General features: G+C 45.7%; 4 protein-coding genes across 4 annotated transcripts; 1 reads left to right on the top strand and 3 right to left on the bottom strand.

Moving 5' to 3' along the window:
• Window positions 1-10,589: 10,589 nt before the first annotated feature.
• LAJ45_03213 (uncharacterized protein) lies at window positions 10,590-13,120 on the bottom strand (the record flags this gene model as incomplete). The annotated part of the gene is made up of 5 exons (XM_046112800.1): window positions 10,590-11,198; window positions 11,263-11,577; window positions 11,633-12,642; window positions 12,706-12,766; window positions 12,842-13,120. The coding sequence occupies 5 exons, from the start codon at window positions 13,118-13,120 to the stop codon at window positions 10,590-10,592; spliced, it is 2,274 nt and encodes a 757-aa protein (XP_045973677.1).
• A 2,208-nt stretch (window positions 13,121-15,328) lies between these two features.
• Window positions 15,329-17,644, top strand: LAJ45_03214 (uncharacterized protein; the record flags this gene model as incomplete). The annotated part of the gene is made up of 6 exons (XM_046112801.1): window positions 15,329-15,418; window positions 15,469-15,606; window positions 15,666-15,783; window positions 15,881-16,071; window positions 16,132-16,243; window positions 16,302-17,644. The coding sequence occupies 6 exons, from the start codon at window positions 15,329-15,331 to the stop codon at window positions 17,642-17,644; spliced, it is 1,992 nt and encodes a 663-aa protein (XP_045973678.1).
• A 1,136-nt stretch (window positions 17,645-18,780) lies between these two features.
• On the bottom strand, window positions 18,781-19,853 carry LAJ45_03215 (uncharacterized protein; the record flags this gene model as incomplete). The annotated part of the gene is made up of 4 exons (XM_046112802.1): window positions 18,781-18,813; window positions 18,895-18,987; window positions 19,068-19,198; window positions 19,295-19,853. The coding sequence occupies 4 exons, from the start codon at window positions 19,851-19,853 to the stop codon at window positions 18,781-18,783; spliced, it is 816 nt and encodes a 271-aa protein (XP_045973679.1).
• A 1,768-nt stretch (window positions 19,854-21,621) lies between these two features.
• Window positions 21,622-24,063, bottom strand: LAJ45_03216 (uncharacterized protein; the record flags this gene model as incomplete). The annotated part of the gene is made up of 3 exons (XM_046112803.1): window positions 21,622-21,885; window positions 21,934-23,900; window positions 23,970-24,063. 3 exons carry the CDS (start codon window positions 24,061-24,063, stop codon window positions 21,622-21,624), a joined length of 2,325 nt encoding a protein of 774 aa, XP_045973680.1.
• Window positions 24,064-24,265: the final 202 nt, after the last annotated feature.

Below are 24,265 nucleotides of genomic sequence, written 5' to 3' on the forward strand. Positions count from 1 at the left end.
GCGGCAGAAGCTAAGCGAGGAAGTAAAAAACCTTGGAATGCTACTGCTGCTCTGAACCCTGGTCCCCCACCAGTGAATCCTGCTCCTGCTCCCCGTGCTGCCGCCCCAGCTGTCAATGCATCTATCCCTGAGAATCATCCCTCGTTCCGCCCGGGAGGTGATGTACCGATGGATTTGTCTGGGGGTCATCGTCGCCCCACCCCTACTGAAAGAAACGCCCGCTTAGCTGAGGGCCGATGTTTCTATTGTGGAGGTGTTGGACATATGGTTAGGGACTGCCCCCAAGCAAGGGCAATGGGGAATCAGCCAAGGAAACCGATGATGAGAGGAGCAGCATTGAGAGTGGAGGAAAATGATGGAAGTGATAACGAGTCGGCAAAAGATTTGTCCCTGCACTAAGTGGCTTAGCCCAGGGACCATTTAAGGATTTTTCTGAAATGCATATTTCTGGTTTTTCGGTATCAGAGGAGGAAATGGATGGGAACCAATTTGTAGTAACTTGTTCGATCTCACAGAATAAAAATACTTTCGTACCCACCTATGCCCTTATTGATACCGGAGCATCAGGATATGCTTTCATCGATGAATCTTTTGCACGCCACAATAATCTCACCATGACACCACTCAAAATACCCCGCCATGTAGATGTTATAGATGGCAGACCTATCAAGTCAGGGAAGATTACCCATATTGTCGATGTTTCGCTAGATATTCATGGCCATCGAGAGACTGCGTCATGTTTTGTGACAAAGCTGGGACATTACCCGATTGTGATGGGGATACCTTGGATGCGACGCCATGACGTTACGATTCGACCAAAGGAGAATTTGCTTATTTTTGACTCTCGAAGCTGCCGTCAATATTGTTCGCTTAGTGGAACTGCAATTATGGTTCATGGCATATCGATTCCCCTACCGATGACTCATACCGTTACCGTTCTAGCAACTGAAAAATCTAGCATTGATATTGAACAACTGATACCGAAAGAGTTCCATCGCTATATCCACATGTTTGAAGAATATGATGCTTCAATCCTTCCACCACATCGACCGTTCCATGATATGAAGATAGGATTGGAGGAAGGCAAACAACCACCATGGGGACCAATATATGCCCTATCTCAAACTAAGTTGAAGGCACTCTGGGACTATCTTCAAGAAAATCTACCCAAGGGAATTATCCGCCATAGTGAATCGCCAGCGGGAGCACCCATACTATTTGTCAAGAAAGCCGATGGAACTCTTCGTTTATGTGTCGACTATCGGGGCCTTAATGCAATTACGATTAAAAATCGTTATCCCTTGCCGTTATTGAAGGAAACCCTGGCCAAATTGTCGAAGGCAAAATATTATACCAAGTTGGATTTACGCTGGGGATATAATCAGATCAGAATCGCGGAGGGAGACGAATGGAAAACAGCATTCCGAACTCGATATAGACATTTTGAATATACGGTAATGCCCTTTGGATTGGCAAATGCTCCGGCTACATTCCAACATTGGATTAATGATATCCTACGCCCCTATCTCGATCAATTTGTGACGGCTTATTTAGATGACATTCTCATCTATTCCGAATCCCTTGCAGAGCATAAGGATCATATTCAAAAGGTTCTAAAGGTACTCGATGAGAATCATGTTCATCTCAAACCCGAAAAATGTGAATTTATGGTTCAAGAGACGAAATATCTCGGCTTAATCCTTACCCCAAATGGCAATAGAATGGATCCAAAGAAGGTTATCGATGTTCTAGAATGGTCTATACCGACGAATCTCCATGATGTTCAAGTATTTTTGGGATTCGCAAATTTTTATCGACGGTTTATTTTTGGATATTCGAAGATTGTTGCCCCGCTTACAGCTCTAACGAAGAAAAATGTGAAATTCGAATGGACAGATGAACGGGAGGAAGCATTCCAGACTTTGAAAAAGATGTTCACAACAGCACCTATACTAGTTCATTTCGATCCGGATGGAAAGATTGTGGTGGAAACCGATGCATCCGACTATGTTTCAGCAGGAATTCTATCACAACGTGATGATGAGGGAGTTTTACATCCGGTGGCTTTCTTTTCTAAGAAACATTCCCCTGCGGAATGTAACTATGAAATCTACGATAAAGAACTTCTAGCAATTGTGCGATGTTTCGAAGAGTGGCGACATCATCTAGAGGGAGCACAATTCCCTATTGAAGTTCTCAGCGATCACCGAAACCTGGAATATTTTATGACGACAAAATTGTTAAATCGCCGGCAAGCTCGTTGGTCTGAATTTCTTTCACGTTTTGATTTCGTCATACAATTTCGACCGGGAAAACAAGGAGCAAAACCGGATGCATTGACTAGAAGGTCAGGTGACCTACCTAAAGAGGGGGATGAACGGTTGAAGCATCAGAGCCAAGTGGTTCTGAAGAGAAAAAAATTTGGATGCAAAGCTAAGTTTGTTCGCGGGTTCTTTATCAAATGAATCCGCTGAAGGAATGTCCACTGTGGAGGAGTTATTTTCAAAAGCTTACCAAGTTGATAGTTTCCCAAACGAAATCCTCGCGATGCTTCGGAGTGACGTTCACCATTCTAATAAAATTTCACTTGCCGAATGTACGGAAGATAATAATGGTCGGCTACTTTATCGAGGCGCACTCTATGTACCAAATGACAATGACCTCCGGCTGAGGCTCCTACAAGAACATCATGATAAACCATCAGCAGGCCATCCGGGTAGAGCAAAGACGTTGGAACTCTTAAGTCGGGAGTATTATTGGCCACAAATGCGAAAGTATGTCGATCGATATGTTAGGAACTGCAATGTGTGTACCCGTAGCAAGGCACCACGTAATGCGCCTTACGGAGTACTTCGTCCAATACAAATACCCGATGGACCATGGACGGATGTCTCAATGGATTTTGTTACTGACCTTCCTGAGAGTGATGGATATGATGCGATCCTAGTTGTGGTTGATAGATTAACCAAAATGCGACATCTAATACCAACGACTAAAGAGGTAGATTCAAAGGAAGTAGCGAGGCTATATATTGATAATGTTTGGAAACTACATGGACTACCCGATACCGTCGTATCCGATCGAGGAACACAATTTGTCGCGGAATTTTGGAAGTCGCTCTGTAAACGCCTGGAAATATCTCCACGATTTTCCACTGCATTCCACCCCCAAACTGATGGACAAACTGAAAGGATCAATGCCGTAATGGAACAGTATCTTCGAAGTTACGTCTCTTATCAACAAGATGATTGGGCCCGATTATTGGCAATGGCCGAGTTCGCAACAAATAATCATGCTTCGGAAACAACAAAGGCCTCCCCTTTCTATGCCAACTCGGGAAGAAATCCAAGAATGACTTTTGGCCCCTTGGAACATGGTAAAACGACGGCGGAAGACCAGGCCAACAGGGTAGCAAAGGAAATGAAGGATATAGTGGAATTTTTGAAGAGCGAAATGTTCCGAGCGCAAAGGATACAGGAGGAATCGGCCAACCTGAATCGTTCTCCCGCCCTTTGTTATAAGATAAGGGATAAAGTTTTCTTATCGACACGCCATATTCTGACAAAGCGACCCTCCAAGAAATTCGATTGGAAACGTATTGGACCTTACAGCATTAAACGAATCATTAACCCCTATGCTTATGAATTAGAACTTCCCCGTTCAATGAAGATCCACCCAGTATTCCACGTTTCGTTATTATCGCCGGAAGCAGGAAATCCGTTACCGGGACAACAGCACTCACCACCACCTCCGGTTGAGATCGAAGGAGAGGAAGAGTGGGAAGTCGAAGATATTTTGGATTCTAGGAAATGAAGGGGAAGATTTGAGTATCTGGTGCGATATACAGGATATGATGAAGCCTCTTGGCAACCCCTATCGGACCTCGAGCATTCGCCTGATATTGTTCAACGATTCCATGAACGTTATCCACGGAAACCTAAGCCTACCAGGAGGTAGGCCTTAGAGGGGGGCGTAGTCTGTAATGGCAATACCATATTCCGGCTAAGGCGATAGATTGGGTCGTGAAGAGAAGGTATTGCGTAGTTGAGTTAGGATTTGTAATGAGGGTTCTGTTATGTTCTTTCGGTTTCCATTACGTGGGGTATTAGTCATCAACGGACTAGGAGTTGGATATATAAGGGGGCGTTGCCTCGTGCCTTTTCATGTTTCCTTTCCTTTCCTTTTCTCTTCACGGAACCTTTGTATTTACTCCACGAATACTACGTTTGTCCTACGTCTCATCATAGGGTTCAATTGGTTTGTCATACCAGGTAGAACCATCCCATAGTCCATAGCCAAGAGTACCTATTGTTACGTCTTCGCCTCGGTTGTATTCCTTGGCACTATAGTCCCTACGCCCATAGACCCCCGTTACAGAGACGATATCTTGGAGCGAAAAGACGTGATATGCGTCTTGAGTACATCTTTTGACGAAAAGACGCAGGGCAGTCGTCGCGTGACGCCCAGGCGTCGGTCTACAGGTAAGCAAAAGACTTGGGGCATCTGGGGCATCTGAAGTATCTTGGGCGCCCAGGTGCCCCAAGATGACATGTCATTTTTTGCTGATGTACAAAGGGTCAAATACTAGCTCTCACCTAAATAACTGAACTACTACTGAGCTCTTAAAGATTATTGAGTTGTAGCGATAGATCTTTGAATAGTCTGCAACCTGATTCCTATTTTGCATAGCCGTCTCTATTCTATCTTCATCTATTCTTTTCTAGACGAGACCCCCATTACACAGACCTGCATTCGGAGAGAATTAACCAATGAATATATTTATTCCTGCCCTTGTCGATGATACAACTTTCACAAAGATAGAGTGGATATTGCTGATCAATATTGGAGTCACTTCTTCACACAGTTGATAGCAAGGAGGAATTGGCTGCCTCTGTTCTTTTTTTACTTGACATGATTATCGTCAACTCATCATTATTCATTCTGTAGCACGGCCTATTAAAATCCGATCCGGAATCCCCTCAAAGCCAAGGACAAACCTTCACATCACACAAAGATTTTCATCTTTTTTTAGCTACAGAATTATTGCAACAATATACCTCACTGGCAAAGTCAATAAAAAAGCGCTACTAGTCAAGGAAAACATCAAGCAGACAATATAGCAAAGTCCATGGTGTAACTAGCGTACCTCCTCCTGTTGAGGGCGTTCACTATGTTCAGATACACCTTAAAAAGAGACGAGACTGTGAGCGTTGCCGCTTCAGATTAAGAAGAGATGGTTTTAAAGGACAGCGAGCACCTACTTCCTATTTTTCCTGTGGACTCTGTGACCTTGTATTATGCCGCCATACCTGCTTTGTAGAATATCCCTCGCTATGATAATACTTTCCTACATCCCTCACCCGGTATCATAATACCTTCCTACATCACTCACCCGCTATAAAAATACCTTCCTATATTACTAACCCATCAGCTTTGTTGAAATAGTACTTTATCACTCGAACCTGCCCTTTGAGAATTTGATATCACATGACTTCTAAACCTGAATTACTATTGGTCAGAACCGATCATGCAGGTGCGTCGCGAATTTGAAAGTTTCATCCGTCCAAGGGATATACGCAACGAAAATTCCATAGGTATTGCTCTGTTCCATCACTTATTACCTACCGCTGTGCATCTAGCTCAGTCTACTAGTCGCTAAAAGCCACGAAAGATGTAAATGTAAAGAAAAATTTAATGTGTTATTTTAATTTTATGCAGGCGCTTGCACATATTTGATTAACATTAGTAGGAGAAAGGTTATAAAGAACACCCAGTCCCCACTTCTAAGGCGGAAAAAGTTGGTATGACTAGAGCCAGGTCTAGCATCGATGTATTTTTTGTCGTCGGTTCAATCTGCTAGCGCTTGCACGTCACCATAGGTTTGCGATGAACAAGGTACGCCTGTACTCAGAAAATCAATGAAGCATGTTTAATATGCTTTAAAGTTGACCTACAACATTTGATATACATTTTACAACCTTAAAGTACATCGAGTTTCTCTTTTACATGTTTTGTATTGTCTCGATTGAATCACGACTCTAAACACTGGAATATGGCGTTTACTTCATATGATCTCACTCGATACTTGAAGCCAAGCAGTCCGGTAATAATACTTCAGGGTTGGGTAGAAAATGTAGAATTAGAGCCAGAAGAGGTGAAACCTTGCCAAAGTTTGGTCTTGGGCTCTCTCGTTTACAAGATTTGTTTCCTTATCAACGCTTTCCATATATCGGTTACAAATTGATGCAGCATGTTCAAAAACACCAGGCCGGCGCGTTAACAAACTATACACCATTAAGTGCGAAATTCAATTGCGCTATTAATCAATCAGGCGTCAAGAATCAACCTGAGAGTAAAAATTGTTCGCATGCGGGCACTAGGGACAACTCATCGCTTCTGTTACAGTGGTTGAACACAATGATGTTCCTTCCCTCATTAACTCAAAAAAAATTCCTAGCCAGCGTTCAGTAATTGAATAATATTAGAATCAGTACCACCTACACCAACCTCAGCACAGTCGCACGATACGGCCACATTTCGCCTTCTCGATTTGTACATTGATCTATTACCTCTGGAGCCGAACTATTCTGGGGGGCATTCGAATATATAAAACTCGCATTACCCTTCGGAGTCCTTATTGAGTACCTCGGTCGATCGTAGTACTGTAAGCTCTATTGCGCTTAGTGTAAGTAGATTGATTACCGCACCACCCCATCCCTTGTACAAAGATAAGACTGTAACCTTCGAGTTTCTCCCACAAGTAATTTTATTAACGTACGGTGAGAGGCTACGATGCCACAGTGTTTTTTTCCATGTATATAAGATGCCACATCCAAATGAGTGCCACAGCAGGCAAGATGTTCTGAGTGCCATAGCTAGTATGTACAGCTTTCCGTCAGGAACTAGTATAGCCCAAAGTATGCTTTGTTACTTAACCTCTAGGTAACGAATGCATGTACATGTGCAACCATCGAGCTCCGACCTTACAACCCCAATTGTTCGATCTGCGATCTGCAAGCTTCCTACTCGTGAGGTGTAGAACAACACGGCGAATAGTTCGGCATTTGGAGTTAATTCCCTGCAAATTTATGATAGTGGTGGCCCCGGACAGAGAGATTTAAAAAAAGACTTGTCCGTTGTGACATTCATTTAGGTGTGGCATCCTAGATATAGTTGTAGGCCGTAAATGATCGGAAGGCGGGCGTAGCAACGGGTTTCGACCCACCCGAACCATCACCCGAACCATCACCCGAACCATCACCCGAACCATCACGAGCACCACCACAGCAACCACAATTAATACTTTAGAAAGCTAGTTTTTCATATAATTGTTAAAGAATAGCTAAATAAAAATTAATTTGACATTTAATATCTTGTGGACCAACCCCTTGCCTTTATAACAGCCTTTATTCCCCTTGGCATGCTCTCAACCAGCCTACCAAATAAATCATCAGTTATCAGTTCCCAACAATGAATTAGAGCTTCCTCTATGAGGGCCTTTAATACTTGAAGTGATCTAGTGTCATATACTAAATGGGGGGTAGTGTTGATGGTAGAGCTTCTTGAGGTGTACCCAAACATGCTCAATGGGATTTACTAGTAAGACAGGTGAATAGGCAGGCCAGTCCTCAAGAACATCTACCCCATGCTCCTCCAACCATTGAGTAGTAAGGCTGGCGGTGTGTACTTTAGCATTATCATGCATAAAGATTGGCCTGATACCCTTCTCCCATAGCTTTGCCAAAAAATTCAGAAGATAAAACTCAAGAGTCCTGATATATGCCTCTGCATCTGTCCTTCCCCTTTCTCCCACCATAACTCCAGTACAGGTCCCTTTCAATTCCCCGGCAAAGCATACCCTCATGAACAATAATATTAAATAACTATCTTCTTTTTATGTATAGCCACGGACAATATTATATATTTTTTCGTTGTTTTTGAATCCAAACTTTACTACATGTAACATCAGTATTACGGGTGCGCCACACTGCGCACTGACATTAAAACTATATCACGAACACTTTTACTGAGTGGCTGTATATACCAGCCTAACATGTAACCTACCATCGCGGCGGCCACAGTGGGATAGTAGTTTTTGTCCTCGGCAGGGAGAACCGGGGGTAGAGAGATCGGTGACGTATATACTACATACTAGCAGTGGCCTATCTCACGACTTGGAGTTGCTCAATTGATTAATTTCAATATGCATTTTGTTGTCAAAATTCAAAGAACCTTTCAAACCCGGCCCGTCCCGTCCCCCCCCCCCCCACCCCAATTGATCTGAAATGTTATCCCCCCCGGGCGCTAAAATATTCTTTATTGATAAACGTAATATGATACCTACATGTAGTGTGTACGTATTGGAATTGGAGCACTCCCGGTCCAAGAGATATTTTACCACCCCCTCCACTCGGGTTAATAACCTATTTAGTGCTTCAGGTTCAACGTACCGTTATCATTATGTACCCATTCACTTCATGAATCTTTTGGCTTTCGTTCCTCCAACCTGTTACTTCAACCTGTGAGATCTTTTACCCATCGACCCAGTTGACGGTCCCTTCAGTACACCCAGTTAAATAATACTTCCTCCCCCCTCTCCCACTTTGGAATGACCCAGATTTTCAAAGTTGTTATTTTATGATATTACTGCCTATCTCTCCCCCGGACCTCTCAATTCATTCCCCAACAGTTCAATCCTCTCAGTTTGTGGTGTGCAGGTTACCAGATAGGGTCAGGGTTTCTACCTTCGACCAATCAGAGTTCAAGAAAAGAATTGCTGGATGTCGAGTGATAGACCATGAATTACGATTGCTCCCAGATCCCATGTCTCAAATCAAACTCACTGAGATAGGTTGTAGAGCGGTTATCACTTTTTCTTCTGCTCACTCTTTGATCAACCGAGCTCTTAAGCACGTATGTAAACCCAACAAGTATTTTCTGTCTCAATGTGTCAATGCCACGCAAATTAATGGAAAGTATGATATTTGTAAATACTATTGTCCCAACCCAATACATAGCTATAAAGAACTTAAAGAGGTACCGGTTTCCACATACATGGACCCTCTACTGCTACATTAAGATACATATCATATTCCCAATTTTACCTTATCCCTTAGCGCCAACCGCCACGAGGTGCCCATATGAAGCATGACTCCGGATTTCTTGTAGGTAGTTCTACATGTCCAGTAACAAAATCTTGAGGGTTAGGGTATTTCCACCGCTAATACTAATGCTAGTGGCGGCGGAGGTGCAGTTTGTAAAAATTATTGAAGTGCTGACTAAGTAGGTTCGGTTCACAGTAAGTGTCGATTCATCCCTTCAAAACAGGTCTGGGCACGAGACGAGATTTATTTGTGGGCGTGTACCCTGCTACCAAAAGGACAAAGGGTGCTTCTTGGAAATCCTTCCGGAAAACCGTACGAGAGCAGGAAAAGCCCGTTTACATCCACGTCAAATTGATTGATCGTCCTGATGTTCACAGTGAAACCGCTCTTAGATAGCATATGCTTGTCGAGCGATAGAAATTCAAAGGGCCTACGTGATGTATTTTAAAACTTTATTTTTGGAAATGGAGACCAGTTATTGGACGCACCAGATCACAATAACACTGGGCGACTTCCCGTCGACGTTTAGAAGGTGTTTAGAAGCGGTTTGGATGAAATTTAGAGTAATAAAATTTGGATGGCAACGCTCCAGATTCAGAATCTGAATGGGGGGGGGGGGTGGAGGGGGTACGTTCAAATTTCTAAATCTTTAAAATTTGAACGGGCGAAATATGATTGGTTAAGAAAGGCTCCGGGCGGGCCCTGATGCTACGCACTAAACCAAAGCAGTACTTAAAAATCTAGAAAGTATTGTTCGCCATGGGAAGGCATTCGCACCCAGATTCAGAAATCTATTTCCTAAACGCCTCCCAAACTTCCACGGGAAGCCGCCCACTAGATCACCTTCTAGAGTGAATTCTTATGACAGTGAGCGAGAGTGAGAAACATATAAAGGAACGCGGAAGAATTATTGATGTCAATTTAGGTGCGTATGGAAGATGCTAGCAGCACTTTGACGGGCTAACTATGGATCTTAAGTAAAATGCGTGCTGGTGTCAGTGAGGATTCCAAAGCACAGACGAATGCATAGACAAGGCCCTTACTGAAGTGACATTGCCCATCTGAACGTAAGACTGTGTGTGTATGTGTATGTTTGTGTGCGAATCCCCGATACTTGAGTTTCAGAACATCGAAGTGATGTTTGAGAAGTAGTTATCGCCACAATTCAAGGAGCTTTAGTACAAAACTGTGGCGATAACTACTGTGCATGGCCTTTGGAGCTTTCTCAAAGTGTTCCCACGGTTCTAGCCTTCTCCCGTGCAGGTCAACAAATCATATTCCTGGTGCTTGGTGACGTTCTCCGCAAGGTCGCGGTTACATAAACACTTCATTGGTTGAAACCGCTTTAACAGTTCAAGTCGGTGACGGGTAGCAATCAGGTGAGGAGACGTTGGATTCAAGTTGCAGTGGGTTCTGGAGGCTCATGATGCCCGTCCGCACTTGCTCTTTTTCTTAGTAAATTTACATCAATAGTTCCTGTTCATCCTATCCTATCTGTCCGTTCGTTCTTTTCTTCAGGTGGTACGTCTCCAGATCTTTGTCGCTGACCAAGCTCGGACTACCCACAAGAAGGTCGGCGCCTTTAGCGCTCTTCGGGAAAGCAATGACATCCCTAACGAAGTCTGTTCCTTGAAGGATGGCTACGAGCCTATCAAATCCCAATGCAATTCCTGCATGTGGGGGACAGCCACTGTCTAAGACCTTCAATAGATGGTCAAACTGATGAATACGTGATGGGTCAACTTTAAGCACACTCTCCAGCACATATTTCTGGAGTTCCGCATCGTGAATTCTGCGGCTGCCACCTCCAAGTTCAACGCCATTTACCACGATGTCGTAATGTTCTCCTCTGACTTTCGCTGGCGCGGAAGCAAGCATCGCCAAATCCTTTGGATTTGGCGCTGTAAAGGGGTGGTGGGTCGACGAAAGTCCAGCAGTACCACTTTGGCCGGGTTCCGAATCTGAACTGGGAGAAAAAAGTGGGAAATCTATTATCCAAACGAATTCGGGGCGTTCAGGGGTTTTTATAAGGTTCTCGCGTTGAGCTGCAGTAAGCAAGGCGGCCCGAAGGAGACCCAATTTAGTGCTCCCACCCTAAATTTCACCATTAGCAGCTTTTCCATTTTTCAAATAACAGAAGCTGCACAGAATTACTTACCGACAAATCGCCCTTTCTAAGCTTGATCAATATGATACAACCAGGAGTTGCCCAAATCTCTCTGTTGATTTCCACCATCTTTTCTTCGTCGATTTTGGCTGCTACTAAATCTGGGTGAAGATGTGTCGAAGGATGACCGAACACATATGATAAGAAATGATCATCTCCCTTTCCTTTATGAGTCTCTTCGAACGACGAACGGAGTTTTTCAATTTTCTCAATGTCAATATGCCGATCAGTATGGAGGCAAATGACTTCAATGTGTTCATCCTTGTTTTTAACCAGGTGTGGAAGAATACTGGTAATCTCGTTAATCTATAAACTGATTAACATCATCCTTCAGTCAAATTCCTTCACAAAAAAATCTCACCTTCGTCTTGGGAAACCTCAGATCAGGTTTATCACTCCCGTAGAACTTCATTGCATACCACCAGGTCATTCTCTGAAACCCTCCACCTAGATCGATACCTAACGTTTCAAACCAAATCTTGTTGAGAAGCTCCTCGATGACGCTCATAACATCTTCCCCAGTTGCAAACGACATTTCCAAATCCAACTGAGTAAATTCTGGCTGCCTATCTGCCCGCAAATCTTCGTCCCTGAAGCACTTGGCTAGCTGAAAATAGCGAGCCACGCCACTTGCCATTAAGATTTGCTTGTATTGTTGGGGTGATTGTGGCAGGGCATAACACATCCCTCCTCCGTTCTCTTTGCTTCGAGTTGGAACAAGAAATTCACGAGCACCCTCGGGAGTGGATTTAAATAGAAGAGGTGTTTCAACTTCTAGGAAATCGTTTCTTTCAAGGTGGTTCCTGCATATTGAGGCAACTTTGGCTCGGAGACGAAGTGCCGAATATAGAGAATACTTTGTTCGTAGCTGGAGATGCCGTTGTTCTGGTGGGAAAACAGTATCAGGGGTATACACCAAATCCTTTGTAACCGAATTGAGCTTTTGGATGGATTGAAGGTGAATTTCTATGAATGTCGGGGTTTTCCCTGGGGTGCGTTCTGAGGGGTGCCGTGAGGAGAATTCACGCTTGACAAGAATCTTAGGGGAAGTTGCTTTAGACTCAAATTCCTCCTTATTTCTCCTGGTAGACTCTCTCCTGAAAACCTTACCAGTTACGGAAACTGGTGTGAAAGGAGCTATTGATAATAAGGTCTCTTGCGCCTTGATTTGGTCTTCTGTAGGATCTTCAAATAGATTGGAAACGATTTGGATTTGGGATTTAGGACCAGAATGAAAGTCGAAAAAGTTTGCAAATGTGAGCTTCTTGTTGATTATCCTGCAGGGAGCGAGAAACCCATGCATTGTCACTACCTCGTCGTCGTCACGATATGAAAGATCTTTTACCCGGTGAGTTGCTGGAGGAAAATTAACTATGAGAGGTGTTAGCTCCATGGATCGCAGGATTTAACAACTTTAAGAAAGGGCGAAGTCACACTTCGAAGCTACACCCTTAAGTGTAGATGGGAGCTCAGCGGGCCAAGAATTGTTTGCGTCCTGCTTAACCAATGATCATGAGAATAAGACCAAAGCAGATGTTTGATCGTGAGGCGTGATTGTGATTGTACGTACCGTTGCTGGCTTCCCCCAAAATATTGCTTTACGCTTCAATCCCTCTGGCGTCTTTATAGATTCTTCAAAAATTTCTGACATCTCCTCGGAATCGTTTATTTCTCTTTGGATATCTCTTCTCGTATCTGAAAGCAAGGACCTATAACTTTTCAAAAAGTCTTCATCTGCCTGCTTCGAAAGCAAAGGATCAAAAGGATCTGCTTCAGCGGCTTTTTTTAGTCGAGCTTTCGCAGCTGCCACGAAAGATTCCGCATCCAAATTGGCTATTGTATCGGTCATAACAAGCGGATGACTCCGTTTAGTTCCCTCAGGATTCGTGACATAGGCGTCCGGTTCAGTCCCTCCCTCACTCGGCGATCGCCCTTGTATGTCTTCATCTTCTGCAGTTTTCCGAGAGCCTGGTCCTTCGGTGGAAGAGGCCCTTGATTGCAATGAAACAGCAAAACCACGAGCCGAAGGCCTCCCTATATAAGTAGAGCTTGAGTGCCGTAACAGGTAACCACAATGTGGAATTGGGATAGATTGACCAAATCCAGAAGGAAAGATTCGTATGCGGCAGCTGAGGCAGATTCGTGATAGCGAAGCTTGCATTGACATATTTGTCGTCCAATCTTTTAAGTGGCAGGGTGCTCTAAAGGTCTTTCACGCACAGTGATATTATAATGTTGTCCCACCAACCCTAACCTCACATACTCCATTACTTTTTCATAGTTCTTGGCCCCGCAAATTTGCCGCTGGTGCCCCGCGTCCGGGTAACCTATCAAATCTCAGAGGTATTTAATCCATTCGTGAGCCTCTTCATCACATCTTTTCTCCATATCCTTCCAAGTTCAAAATGTGAGACACCCCCACCTTCAGATAGACTCTTTGCGCGGTATGCTAACAGATACTCTACAGATGATGAAAGCCTAGCGTGCAGTCTATGAATCGGTTTCCCAATTCTTCCCGGGGGTACACTCTGCCTGCTCTTTACGGACAGGTTGGCTTAAGGGTCCTCTGAGAAGAATTCCGGGTTAACCATGAAATAGGCGTTCGAGCACACCCTCCTTGTTACAAGATCGGACGCTTCAATGGCATCTCTGAACCAGATCTTGGAAGGTCTAATTATAATATTTCTTTTCTAATAAATGTAATTATAGTCAGTAGAATTACAATGTATTTCCATATCATGATGTATTTCCATATCTTTTTCATTATTTGCTTTCCTGTGACCACCAAGACTTATTTTTATTTATTTTTGCCTGGATTTTCCGATGAGGGAATCTTGAATTCCCTTCATCACTTCGCAGACTAGGTGGAGTCCTAGGCGAGAACATCCTTTGACTCAGTATATCTTTTGCGATAGAACAAAAAGCAGTTAAGAAACACAGGTCGATACGGGAGCTCCAGTATCGACCTGACTCTCAGTGGTCTGTGAATATCAATACAACTACTTTGGGATGTTTTCCACTCGTTGTAGACTCTGAAAAGAGTTTATAGGAGTACTGCCACACCGTCATAATGTCACTGTTTTTGTCCAGTTACTAGAAAACCAGATGCAGGCGGCTGTGGTACAGCCACACCCCGTGCATGGCTCAACGGCCAACGGCCAGCGAACCTCTCCGGATCAACCTCCAAAGGCTCCCTAAGCCAACGCAGCATCTATCCCACCTCAACCTCCTTCTTCTTACCCTGCAGCAGCAGAGCCCCCCTCCTCAACCACTCAACCCCCCCTCTCCCCTCCCCCCGAAAGTGGTCCTCCATATCAATAATTACCCCCCCTCCCTATCGTTTACCTCTAAATAATTGATCCTGTGGTTTAACCCAATCTTACCATTTGTTTGGCAACCTCCCTATTGCGCTGTGAAGTTACTGTAGTGACATAAACCTAGTGCCCAGCCAAACCCCTACCGTAACCTCGAGTTGTGCTCCGGCTTGGTTGTACCCTCCTTAATAACAAATACAATCTTTGCGCACTCGTTGTCAACCTTATTCTCTGTCACAATCAACCGACTACCCATAGGGCCACTATACCGGAGGTTCCAAGAGGTTTGCGGAAACCGACAGCAGCCGGTGTTCCGCGAACTGGGATCTGCCACATCAGTGCTTCCCATCTACAAATCCTCGGAGCTCAAAAGCTAGAAGTACATACTCTTTCACATTGCAGCTCGATAAGTGATTGCATTCAATCCACAGAGTTCTCTGGACATTCTATCTCTGTTCCCCGCCCGGTATAAGACATAATCCACCGGAATTCCTGTCAAGTAATCACCTACTCAACAATACTCTCAAATTCCTCAACGCAAGCCTCGTCGAAAACTCATCAACGGAGACAACAAGAAACCATAGACAAGTATACCTCTACGTATAAGACTCGTTGGAGGAATCAGCAACACCGGCAATCAAGGACCGAGCCGTTGCGAATTTCGCCGAAGAATCAGCAAAGTGGGGAGAATATACTATCTGGGACGGCGACGCAAGGACGTCGAAAATTTTGGGAGCGGAAAGATGGCTACCTCCTTTGAGAAGTCGGTGAAGGCATGTCTGCTCCTCCAGTTGTGCGAAGCATTCTCTGGCAAAGATATGAATTGCGGGATGGTTGAACAGTTAGAGAAATTAGAAGTGCTATCATATTGACTACTTGATAGGGAGCAACCAAGGTTAAACTTGCGGCCCCGAAATCCAAATATGTCGAGCACATTCTTGTCGCCACTCATGCGGGCGAAGCTGGTATTGCGGAGGTTTTCCGGGCGCTAAATAACCGGGTCAAGGATCAAACATGGACGGTTGGTTCCACCTAAACTTATTTAAAACTGCACCTAACGAAAAATGCCGGTAATATCAGATTGTCTTCAAGTCTCTCATCATTGTTCATTTAATGATACGTGAGGGGGAGCGGGAGGTAACACTCAGATATCTACGAAAACACCCACGGCTTATCACAGTTAGCCATTACTCTGATGGTATTCATACGCTCTCTCCTTTTTTCTTCCCTGATTTACCGGCTTCTTTATCCCATATAGCAACTCGACCATTCTAATTAAAATCGACACCATATAGCTCAGGAACAAGGGAGAAATATCAGGCATTACTCACAATATTTACTCGAGAGGGCAAGAACTTATGGAGACGTCAAAACAGACTATGTGAGGAGTGGTGAGGGCAGATTAAGAAAGCTAAGTATTGAAAAGGGGCTTTTGCGGGAAGTTGAGTGCGTCCAGACGCAGATTAGGGCGTTGTTGAAATGCACAGTAGGGTTACCTCTCATGTCTGCGGTAGCTATCAAGACGGTCTAACTAACACCGCAATAGTTCCTAGAAACCGATGTTGACAATGAGATTTCTTTGCTAGCCTTCAGATTGCTAGTTATGGATCTCTTGGTTTTGTTCCACGTTGTGAACGAAGGGGTCATAAATGTCCTGGGTTTGTACCCTAACACCTTTCAATACCAAGAAAACGAATTTTAACCTCCCCGCGACAGAACACTACTTTGAAATGTCACGGTTTGATGCAGAGCGTGGTTTAGAGATCTACAAGACATTTACCAAGCAAACTGCGGATGTTGTAGAATATCTGCAGCAGGCAAGATCTGTAGAAACAGCTACCCGTCTTCAGATTCCCAATCTTAAACACGCCCCTACAAGTCTTACTTCCTCATTGGAAGAATATCTACAAGACCCCGAATTCGATTCCAATAGGCGGAATTACCTCGCTACCCAGGAGGCAAAGAGAACTGGGAAACCAACTCCTGCGACTGCCAAACCAAGCTCGCCTCCCCCGCCCAAGGCTACTGATGCGACGCCTAGGGTAGCTGAGTTGCAGGCACCAACAGCTGAGTTGGATGCAACAGCACCCAGGGCTGTCGCTCCAGATCTTATTGATTTTTTTGAGTCTATTGAATCAGAACAAACTCCTATGTTCGGAAATCAACAGGATGTATCCCAGATGCAAAACCAGTACGCTCAGCAGTCCGATGCAGCTTTTATGGCAGGGCAGTCATCTTTTATGGCACAGCAACAATTTCCTACTCAAACAGGAGCAGCATACCCTATGATGTACCAGGCCCAAAACCCTTACGCACAAGCTCAACAAGTTCCCGCCCCAATGATGCAGGCCAACTCTCCCCAACAAGTTCAAACAAACTTCACAGGGGCCGGTTTTGGTGGTTATACCCCATCGGATCAAACCGCGGTCTCTGCTCCCCCAATGCCGACACTTCCGCACCAATATTCCCAGCAAACCTCTACCTTCACTCCCCCTCAAAATTCCCCAGCCTTGAGTCTTTCTACGGGCCATACGGGTCAAACAGACACTAACCCCTTTCGCCAGTCCATGATGATGACTGGCTCTGTTACCTCAAACCAATCTGTTAGTTCATACGCTACATCACCCCCTGCTCAGAAATCCACCAACCCTTTTGCGAGGGCTGTATCCCAGACATCGCCCACCAGTTTGACTGCCTCAGCTCCTGCATTCCCCATTTCTACGCAATCTACATCGTCGTACAACCCGCAGTCTCAGCAGTCCATGCCACTTTCTCAGCAACCCACCGTCCGTTCGATGCCAACCGGTACCAACCCATTTGCACGTAATCTTGCTGTTAGTCCGAACCCAACCGGCTCTTCCGCCGCCTCTGCAGCATTATCGATTCCCTCGACAACGGGTGGTACCAACCCATTTAGACAATCCATGATGGTGCAGCAACAGCAGCAGCAACAGCAAGCTCAAATGAATGGAAACTTTTCTGGGCAGACTGGCAGTATGGGTGGCTGGGAAAATCTTGAGACCATTCCGATCTTTCCTCGAACTAATAATTCTGGCTAAACGCCAAACGATGACATTGAATCGATTGGGGTTAATGAATTGTTTCAAAGCTTCCTCTATTGCCGTGAAAAACCCACTATATGAGATAAGCAACTCATGATCCTCCCTTCTTGACCAAGATCGCTTGCAATATGGTTAGGTTGGAATTGTTGTTCCTCGGTCATGGAGGGCGTAAAATCTTTCAATTATTCTTTGTCGATATCTACTCTGTCGAGTTATTTCGTTTCTTTTCGTTGTTTAATCGGAACGGTTTTATTGTTGTGTCCAATCTCGATGGCAATGCATTGGTTTTACGTACATTTGTTGATAGGTTCGATTTCACTTTGATCTTTATTACTTCACTAGTAATGCATTAATGCCTGTTCTTGTTTCCTCGTGTTTCCTCAAAACTCCCTTTTCTATTTCTGGGTTCACCAACGTCTTCCACGGACTGAATGCTTATTTCCGAAAGTTTGAATTATTTCTACAGTCTGCTGAGCCGAATATGTTATGGGTGTTCTTTCGCCGTCCGTGTCTAATCTTCCCTCTTTTCTTTTTTTCTTTTTTTTTTCTCTCTCTTATCTTTTGTAGCCCTCTCTCCGCGTGTGGGATTTTGCTCGGAGGAGAAAAGGAAGGGGAAAGGGGCAAATTGGTGCCTTGCAATCCTCCGTTGGGTGTAGATAGTCAATCCCGCGGTGGTCCGGGTTCATAAAAATCGAGTGTTTTAATGTAGAACCCACTGCAAGCCGGAGGTGAGAAGAAACAGGTGAGAAGAAACAGGGTGATTGGTGAGGGCGTATGTGTTGATGACCCTCACCGGGTAACGCAAACTGCCCACCGGATCTGAGGAGAAGCGCACCGAGTGACCTTTCATGACACAATCCCTCCCCCATTCTGTTCACCACAGATAGCAACGTTACACTCCCAAGGCCAATGGCGTCTTTATGGAGCCCACACAACGACAAACAAGCACATGCAAACCAGCAGCAAATCATGTATCTCTTCCGAACAATCCATTTCCTCCCCATCGGCCACAGCAAACGCAACAAACCGACTGACTGACTGAACTGACCACGCTCTAATAGTTGATATGTACATTACCAGCTCCACCCTCGAAGCTCTCTCTCTCTCTTTCCACCTCCTTCCTCCCCACACTCTCACTGCTGCCAAGTAAACGCAGCGTCTGGCTTCTGTAGCACATCACTCACACCCATTTTAGTCCCCGGCGCCACACAGAACTAAGCAGAAGCGGATTGTGGTGGGCCTTTAACCTTTCTGAGCTTTTCCTCAAACTTTTCGAATTCGCGGATTGCGATCTCTTCTTCTTCGTCGAGGATTTGTTCGACGCCTTTTACCTCTTCGATCTGGTTGGGATGTTAGCTTTTTACACACCCATCTTTTTATACCCCCTGGGAAAGGAAGCAAGGAAGGGGGAGGCGCATACATAGTGCATTAGCATGGATTCGATTCCGTTCTTCAGCGTCACAGTCGACGAATCGCAGGTTCTGCAAGCTCCGCGGAGCTTCAGCTTCACCATGCCGTTCTCGAACCCTCGATACTCGATATCACCGCCATCTGCACTCATCCACACCAACTATTAGCACTTCCCACTCAACGCACAACAAGGCACCAGCAAAAAAGAAAACAAGAGAAAGCACGAAAAAAACCCACCCTCCTGAATCGACGGCCTAATCCTTGTATCCAACAACTCCTTCACCATACTCACAACCTCACTATCCCCCTCCTCGGGCATCGTATCCACTGCGCCGCTCGTCCCCTCCACGACAACGCTCCCACCGCCCGCTAGCGCCTCCGTAATCAGGGCAAACACCTCCGGCTTGACAAACGCCCAGTTGGCGTCTTCGGTCTTAGTAATAGTGATGAAGTCCGGGCCGTAGAAGACGGCGCGCACGCCGTCCACCGCAAACAATTTCCGCGCGAGCGGCGAGTTGTGGGTCTCCCGCCCGTCAAGGTATTCTAGTGACGAGGAGCCCGCGGGCAGCACGGGCATGCCGGGGATGAACTTGAGGGCGGAAGCATTGGGCGTGGTTTCTGTCTGGATGAACATTGATCTGCGGAGGGAGGCGGGGGCGCCAAGGGGGCGCCATGGTGATGAGGCGGCTACGGCGGAGGGGGTGGGGCGGCGGAGGGGGAGGGTGTGGAGGGTGCGGCGGGCGGTGGGGGTAGTGGTGCGTAGTAGTCGCAACACGGATGAGAGTGGTCGGGACATTGTTTTGAGAGATGTTTTCTTAAAAAGTTCTCTTTTAGCACTTTTCTTGTAAATGGTGAGCAATGGGGGCGGAGGGTCTTTAATAGGGATTTTTGATTTCTAAGAGCTCAAAGTTTGAAGGGTCCCACGGCGGGTGGCGTAGTGACGTTTTCTGCAGCCGCTGTGGCGCAAGTGGGCTAGCCGACGGGCTGCCGGTCTGGTCATGGGCTGTCACTCGGCGCAGGGGGGGCCCTGGACGGCCGACTGACATCTGTGAATGCAATGTAATGTCGTACCTGCAGGACAGTATCCTTGAATTCAGGTACCGAGAGCTGGCAATCCTCTTCCAAAAGAAAGAATCAGACTCCTGTAGCATCACTGCATTTTGCAAAGTGACAGGCAGTGATTCATGATCGGGTTTGAAATAATTACAGCAGCGCACATGTATTGTAGTAAGGGTTGGGGTAGAACTTCAAATGAATTCCCCTAAAACTCCACATAATGTGAAATATTTACATAACTTCTATCTCCCTAATTCTACCAGCATAAAACGTCTTTCTAACTCTGCCCTCATCGACTACAGGAAATGGAAACATCCGACGATAACGCCAAGGCAAGGATAATCCCTTCCAGTTTTTCGGCCACCTGCTTGGGTCTTTATTCAGCAAAAATATCTTTCGAGCCGTACCCGGTTCAGTACGTGGATACACCGCACTACAGATCAGTAAACCCGCAGTCCCGTTGTAAAGAATGCGGCGGTATCGGAGAGTTGCGCCCCGATTAATTGGTGTAGATACCGGACTGTGGGGGGTTTCTCTTTTTTGAACGAACCGCGGTTGAAACCTTGACATCAGGCCGATAGAGCTTGCGGGGGTGCTGCGCGCGGGGTCGTTTGTCTTGCATGCTCGTGATCTGGAACATAGCCAATAAACGTACCTGGATACCGATGGGATTCTGTCTCTCACAAAGGTCCTAGGGGGAAGTGTCTGTGGGGTGGTGGTCACTGTCTTATCCACCTGCACCGTTCGTGTTGTGCGCACTCTCATTGGAAAATACTTTATTACCGTGGCACTATTGCCTATCTCTTTTGTAATGCATACATAATTTTTATGGGATTTGAAGTTTGAAGCCGGCAGACAAGCCAAGAACAAACCAGAATCCAAAACCACAGAGAATTAAAGCAAATACCTACTGACCCCTATAGCTCCGTCCAATAAACAAAAAACTCCAGATTCAAAACTTTTCGCAAACAGCCAACTACCAGGAGATCCGATACTATGTATTACCATTCATGTCCATCGATACTAAGGGCAGAGAAGAAGGACGGTACTAAATAGGAATACAGAAATCTACACCCCCTTACTCCCACAGGCAGAGGGCTTTAAAACTCTGAACATGCGGGAGATGCCAATGGAGAACGCATTTCTGCAATTCCCCTGCTCCCGTAATTATGCTTTCCTAGACAAAAGAAAGAAAGAAGAAAAAACTATATACAGAGAAAAGCAAAGTACAAGTCCAACTGAACTGCATGTATGGATACCAAAAGAATAACTAAAAGTAGAATTCGCATAGTACAACCAAACCCTCACCAAAAGAAAAAAAAAAAAAAAAATAGAACTCCATAAAACAAAAATACAAAGAGAGAAATTATCACGTTCCTTCTCTACAATAAGGTCTGTGGGTAAAAGATAAGGTTTTGCGATGCAGATATCTTTACAAAGCAAAGTCATTGATCGAATAGGGCATAAACATAAGCGGTCCCATTTCCGTTCCGCTGCCGCGGTTTCCTTCAGTCCATGGAAATTTGAGTAAACCTGCGTAGCGGACTCCCAATCTTGGGCGCAAACTGCATGCTCTTTCTCCGTGCCAGTAGCAGGTTGTGCATCAACACTGGATTTGTCTCATCCGCGATTCTATTTGGAAGCTCGGTCTGAGGAAAGACGATTTTTCTTGGCATGGCTTTAGGAGTCTTAGACGTGAGGCTGTTCGCGCTGTCCGAACTAGAGCCCCCGGGGGTCATCGAGAGAGCTTTGGGCTCCATAGATTTGCGGTGCTGTCATTACGTTAGCAACAATATTACTTTCTTGAGTGTGCTGCTTACTCTGTGGCCACCTCTTGGAACATGGTCCAAGTCTACTGGGTAAATGCTCTCCTCAACCCATGATTGTTCATCCTCACAAGCTGTCACCCAGGCAACACCAACGCAGAGCACAACACCTTTGCTCTCTTTGACCTTCTGCAGCGTCCTAGGACTTCCATCCTTGAATACTACGTGCGTGATCCCAACTTTGCGTTCACCCTCTCCAGGGGCGCCATTGGAATTGGGATTCCAGTTCCAACTCTTGAGAACCTTCGCACCGAGTCCGCGTAGCGTCTCGACAAAAGCCGCGCTAGCATCTGCGCCTTCTGATGTGTACACATCCACAAATACAACTGCACCAGCAAGTACACCAGCCGGGCGGATGACATTACTTCTTGTAGAGCTCTGTGAGGACAATTGTGATGCAATAGCGTTCTCTCCATCTTCATTCCCGTCTTCTTCATCTTCGCTAGATAGATCATCGTCGATGGAATGCATCTTGACTGGGACCTTCATTGTTCGTAATGGACTCTCAAATGGTCGCACAGGGTTAGCTGGCGCATCAAGAGTTAACAAGAATGGATCTATAGGAATCGAAGCATCTGATTCTTTAATGACCGGAGCTTCTCGTTCCTTAGGTGTAGCGATCTGAGGGTTGGGAAACAAGGTTTTCCTTTCCGAAGGCTGGAGATTAATATTGGCAAAAGGATTTCCCGTGAAAGGGGCTGGGGACACTTCGTCCTCCTCCTCGCTATCACCCCGAAGACTAAAAAAGCCATAACTGTTGCTACCTTGCGTTGGGCTCTTATATTTTGTTGGCGAAAGCGCGATTTGTTCCATCAATTCGCTTTCGTCTGCATCGTCCATTTCGGTATCTCCTTCTGCATCGAGATCGTCATTCTCCACTTTTTCACCAAGAATGTCATCATGAACTGGGCTCGGGGGCGTGGATGACCGGGCCATCTCTTTGCGCTCATGTTTCACCGTTGTAGGCTCATCCTTCTCGAAGATTGTATTTTCTTGGGCCGCAATATCCTCAGGTGTCCTGTGAATCTGTACACGCTTCTTGGGGACTCGCGTTGGTAATCGACCCAGATTATAATCTTCCATATCCATCCCTAACTCATCCTCCGACTCATCTGCCTTGAACACGATTGGTACCTTGGGCCTTTTAGCAGGGCTCTTGATACCAGGTCTTGATAAATCTGGAATCTCCATCTTCAAAGTGACACTTGGACCAAGCTTGATTCCATTCTTAGTTTGGTTTCCAGCAGCAGTAAATGTAGGAGGAGGTGGGCGCCTAGCTGGTGAAGTAATCTCTGATCTCGGTCCACCCCCGTTCAACTTGGAAAATGGGGTATTCGCAGTGGTGAGCTTAAAAGGAGAGGTTGGAGGCCGTCTTGCAGGGGAAGTCAGCGAAGCAGTTAAATCTAGTGGCTTTTTTGCCGACTGCCCAAGTCCTCGGGTGGGTGAGGATAGGCCAATTGGACGAATGGGTTTAGCCGCAAGTTTAGGAATAGGGCTGGACAATTCGTCTTCCATGTCTGGATCATCAGCACCTCTAGGAGTTGGCAGAGGACGGCGAGCCTTTGATGGTGACAATGCAGGCATAGGATCAAACGCTGAGCTGACATTCATGTTTGTCGTGGGAAGCCGCAGCTTAGTCGCTGGAACCCGGAGCGGCTTCACCGACAGCGCACCCATCGAAGACATAAGCTCGTCTGTCTCGTCCGCATTTCTTTCCGGCTCAGCTGGGGGCTCCTCTCGTCTCGGGGTTGCGGGTATGAGGTTTTCTTTGTCGTCGTTGAAAGTGACTTTCTTTACCTGTTTTGAGGGCGCAACTATAGAAGACTTCTTTGCAACAGCGCCATTCTTAGTGGTTTTGCGCTTCGGTGCTACGTGTGCACTGGCAGCACTCTCAATTGCTCTTGAGGGTGCTGCTCTCTTGGTTGCTCTTGTAACTCGTGGGGCAGTACTGTCTGTAGACGCTGATAACGACGAGTTGGCTTCAATGTCAGCAATGGCGTAAGCTTTACGTTTTTCGGCTACTATCTGACCTTTCCATTGGTATGGAAGCCTATTCTCGACCGTACTATCTTCTGCTTTTGCACGTGCACGGGTCAGGTACCGGCGTGCTTGGGGTTCTGCCATTGTCGATGTGTATGTATATTGGTGGGTTGGTGGATGGTAGTGAACACAAGGTTAAATAATTTTTTTTCTTCTTTTCTGAGTTGGAGAATGCTGGTGAGGGTGTGAGGGAAATTGTTGATAGATCCGGGAGGAGGATTTCTATAGGTGGAAGAAACAGGTGGTATGGCAGAGGAAGGATGGAAGAAAGGAAGGAGGGAGTGGA

This window comes from Morchella importuna (genome assembly GCF_003444635.1).
Source record: "Morchella importuna strain M04M26 chromosome Unknown Morimp01GS007, whole genome shotgun sequence".
Classification (NCBI taxonomy): Eukaryota; Fungi; Ascomycota; class Pezizomycetes; order Pezizales; family Morchellaceae; genus Morchella; species Morchella importuna.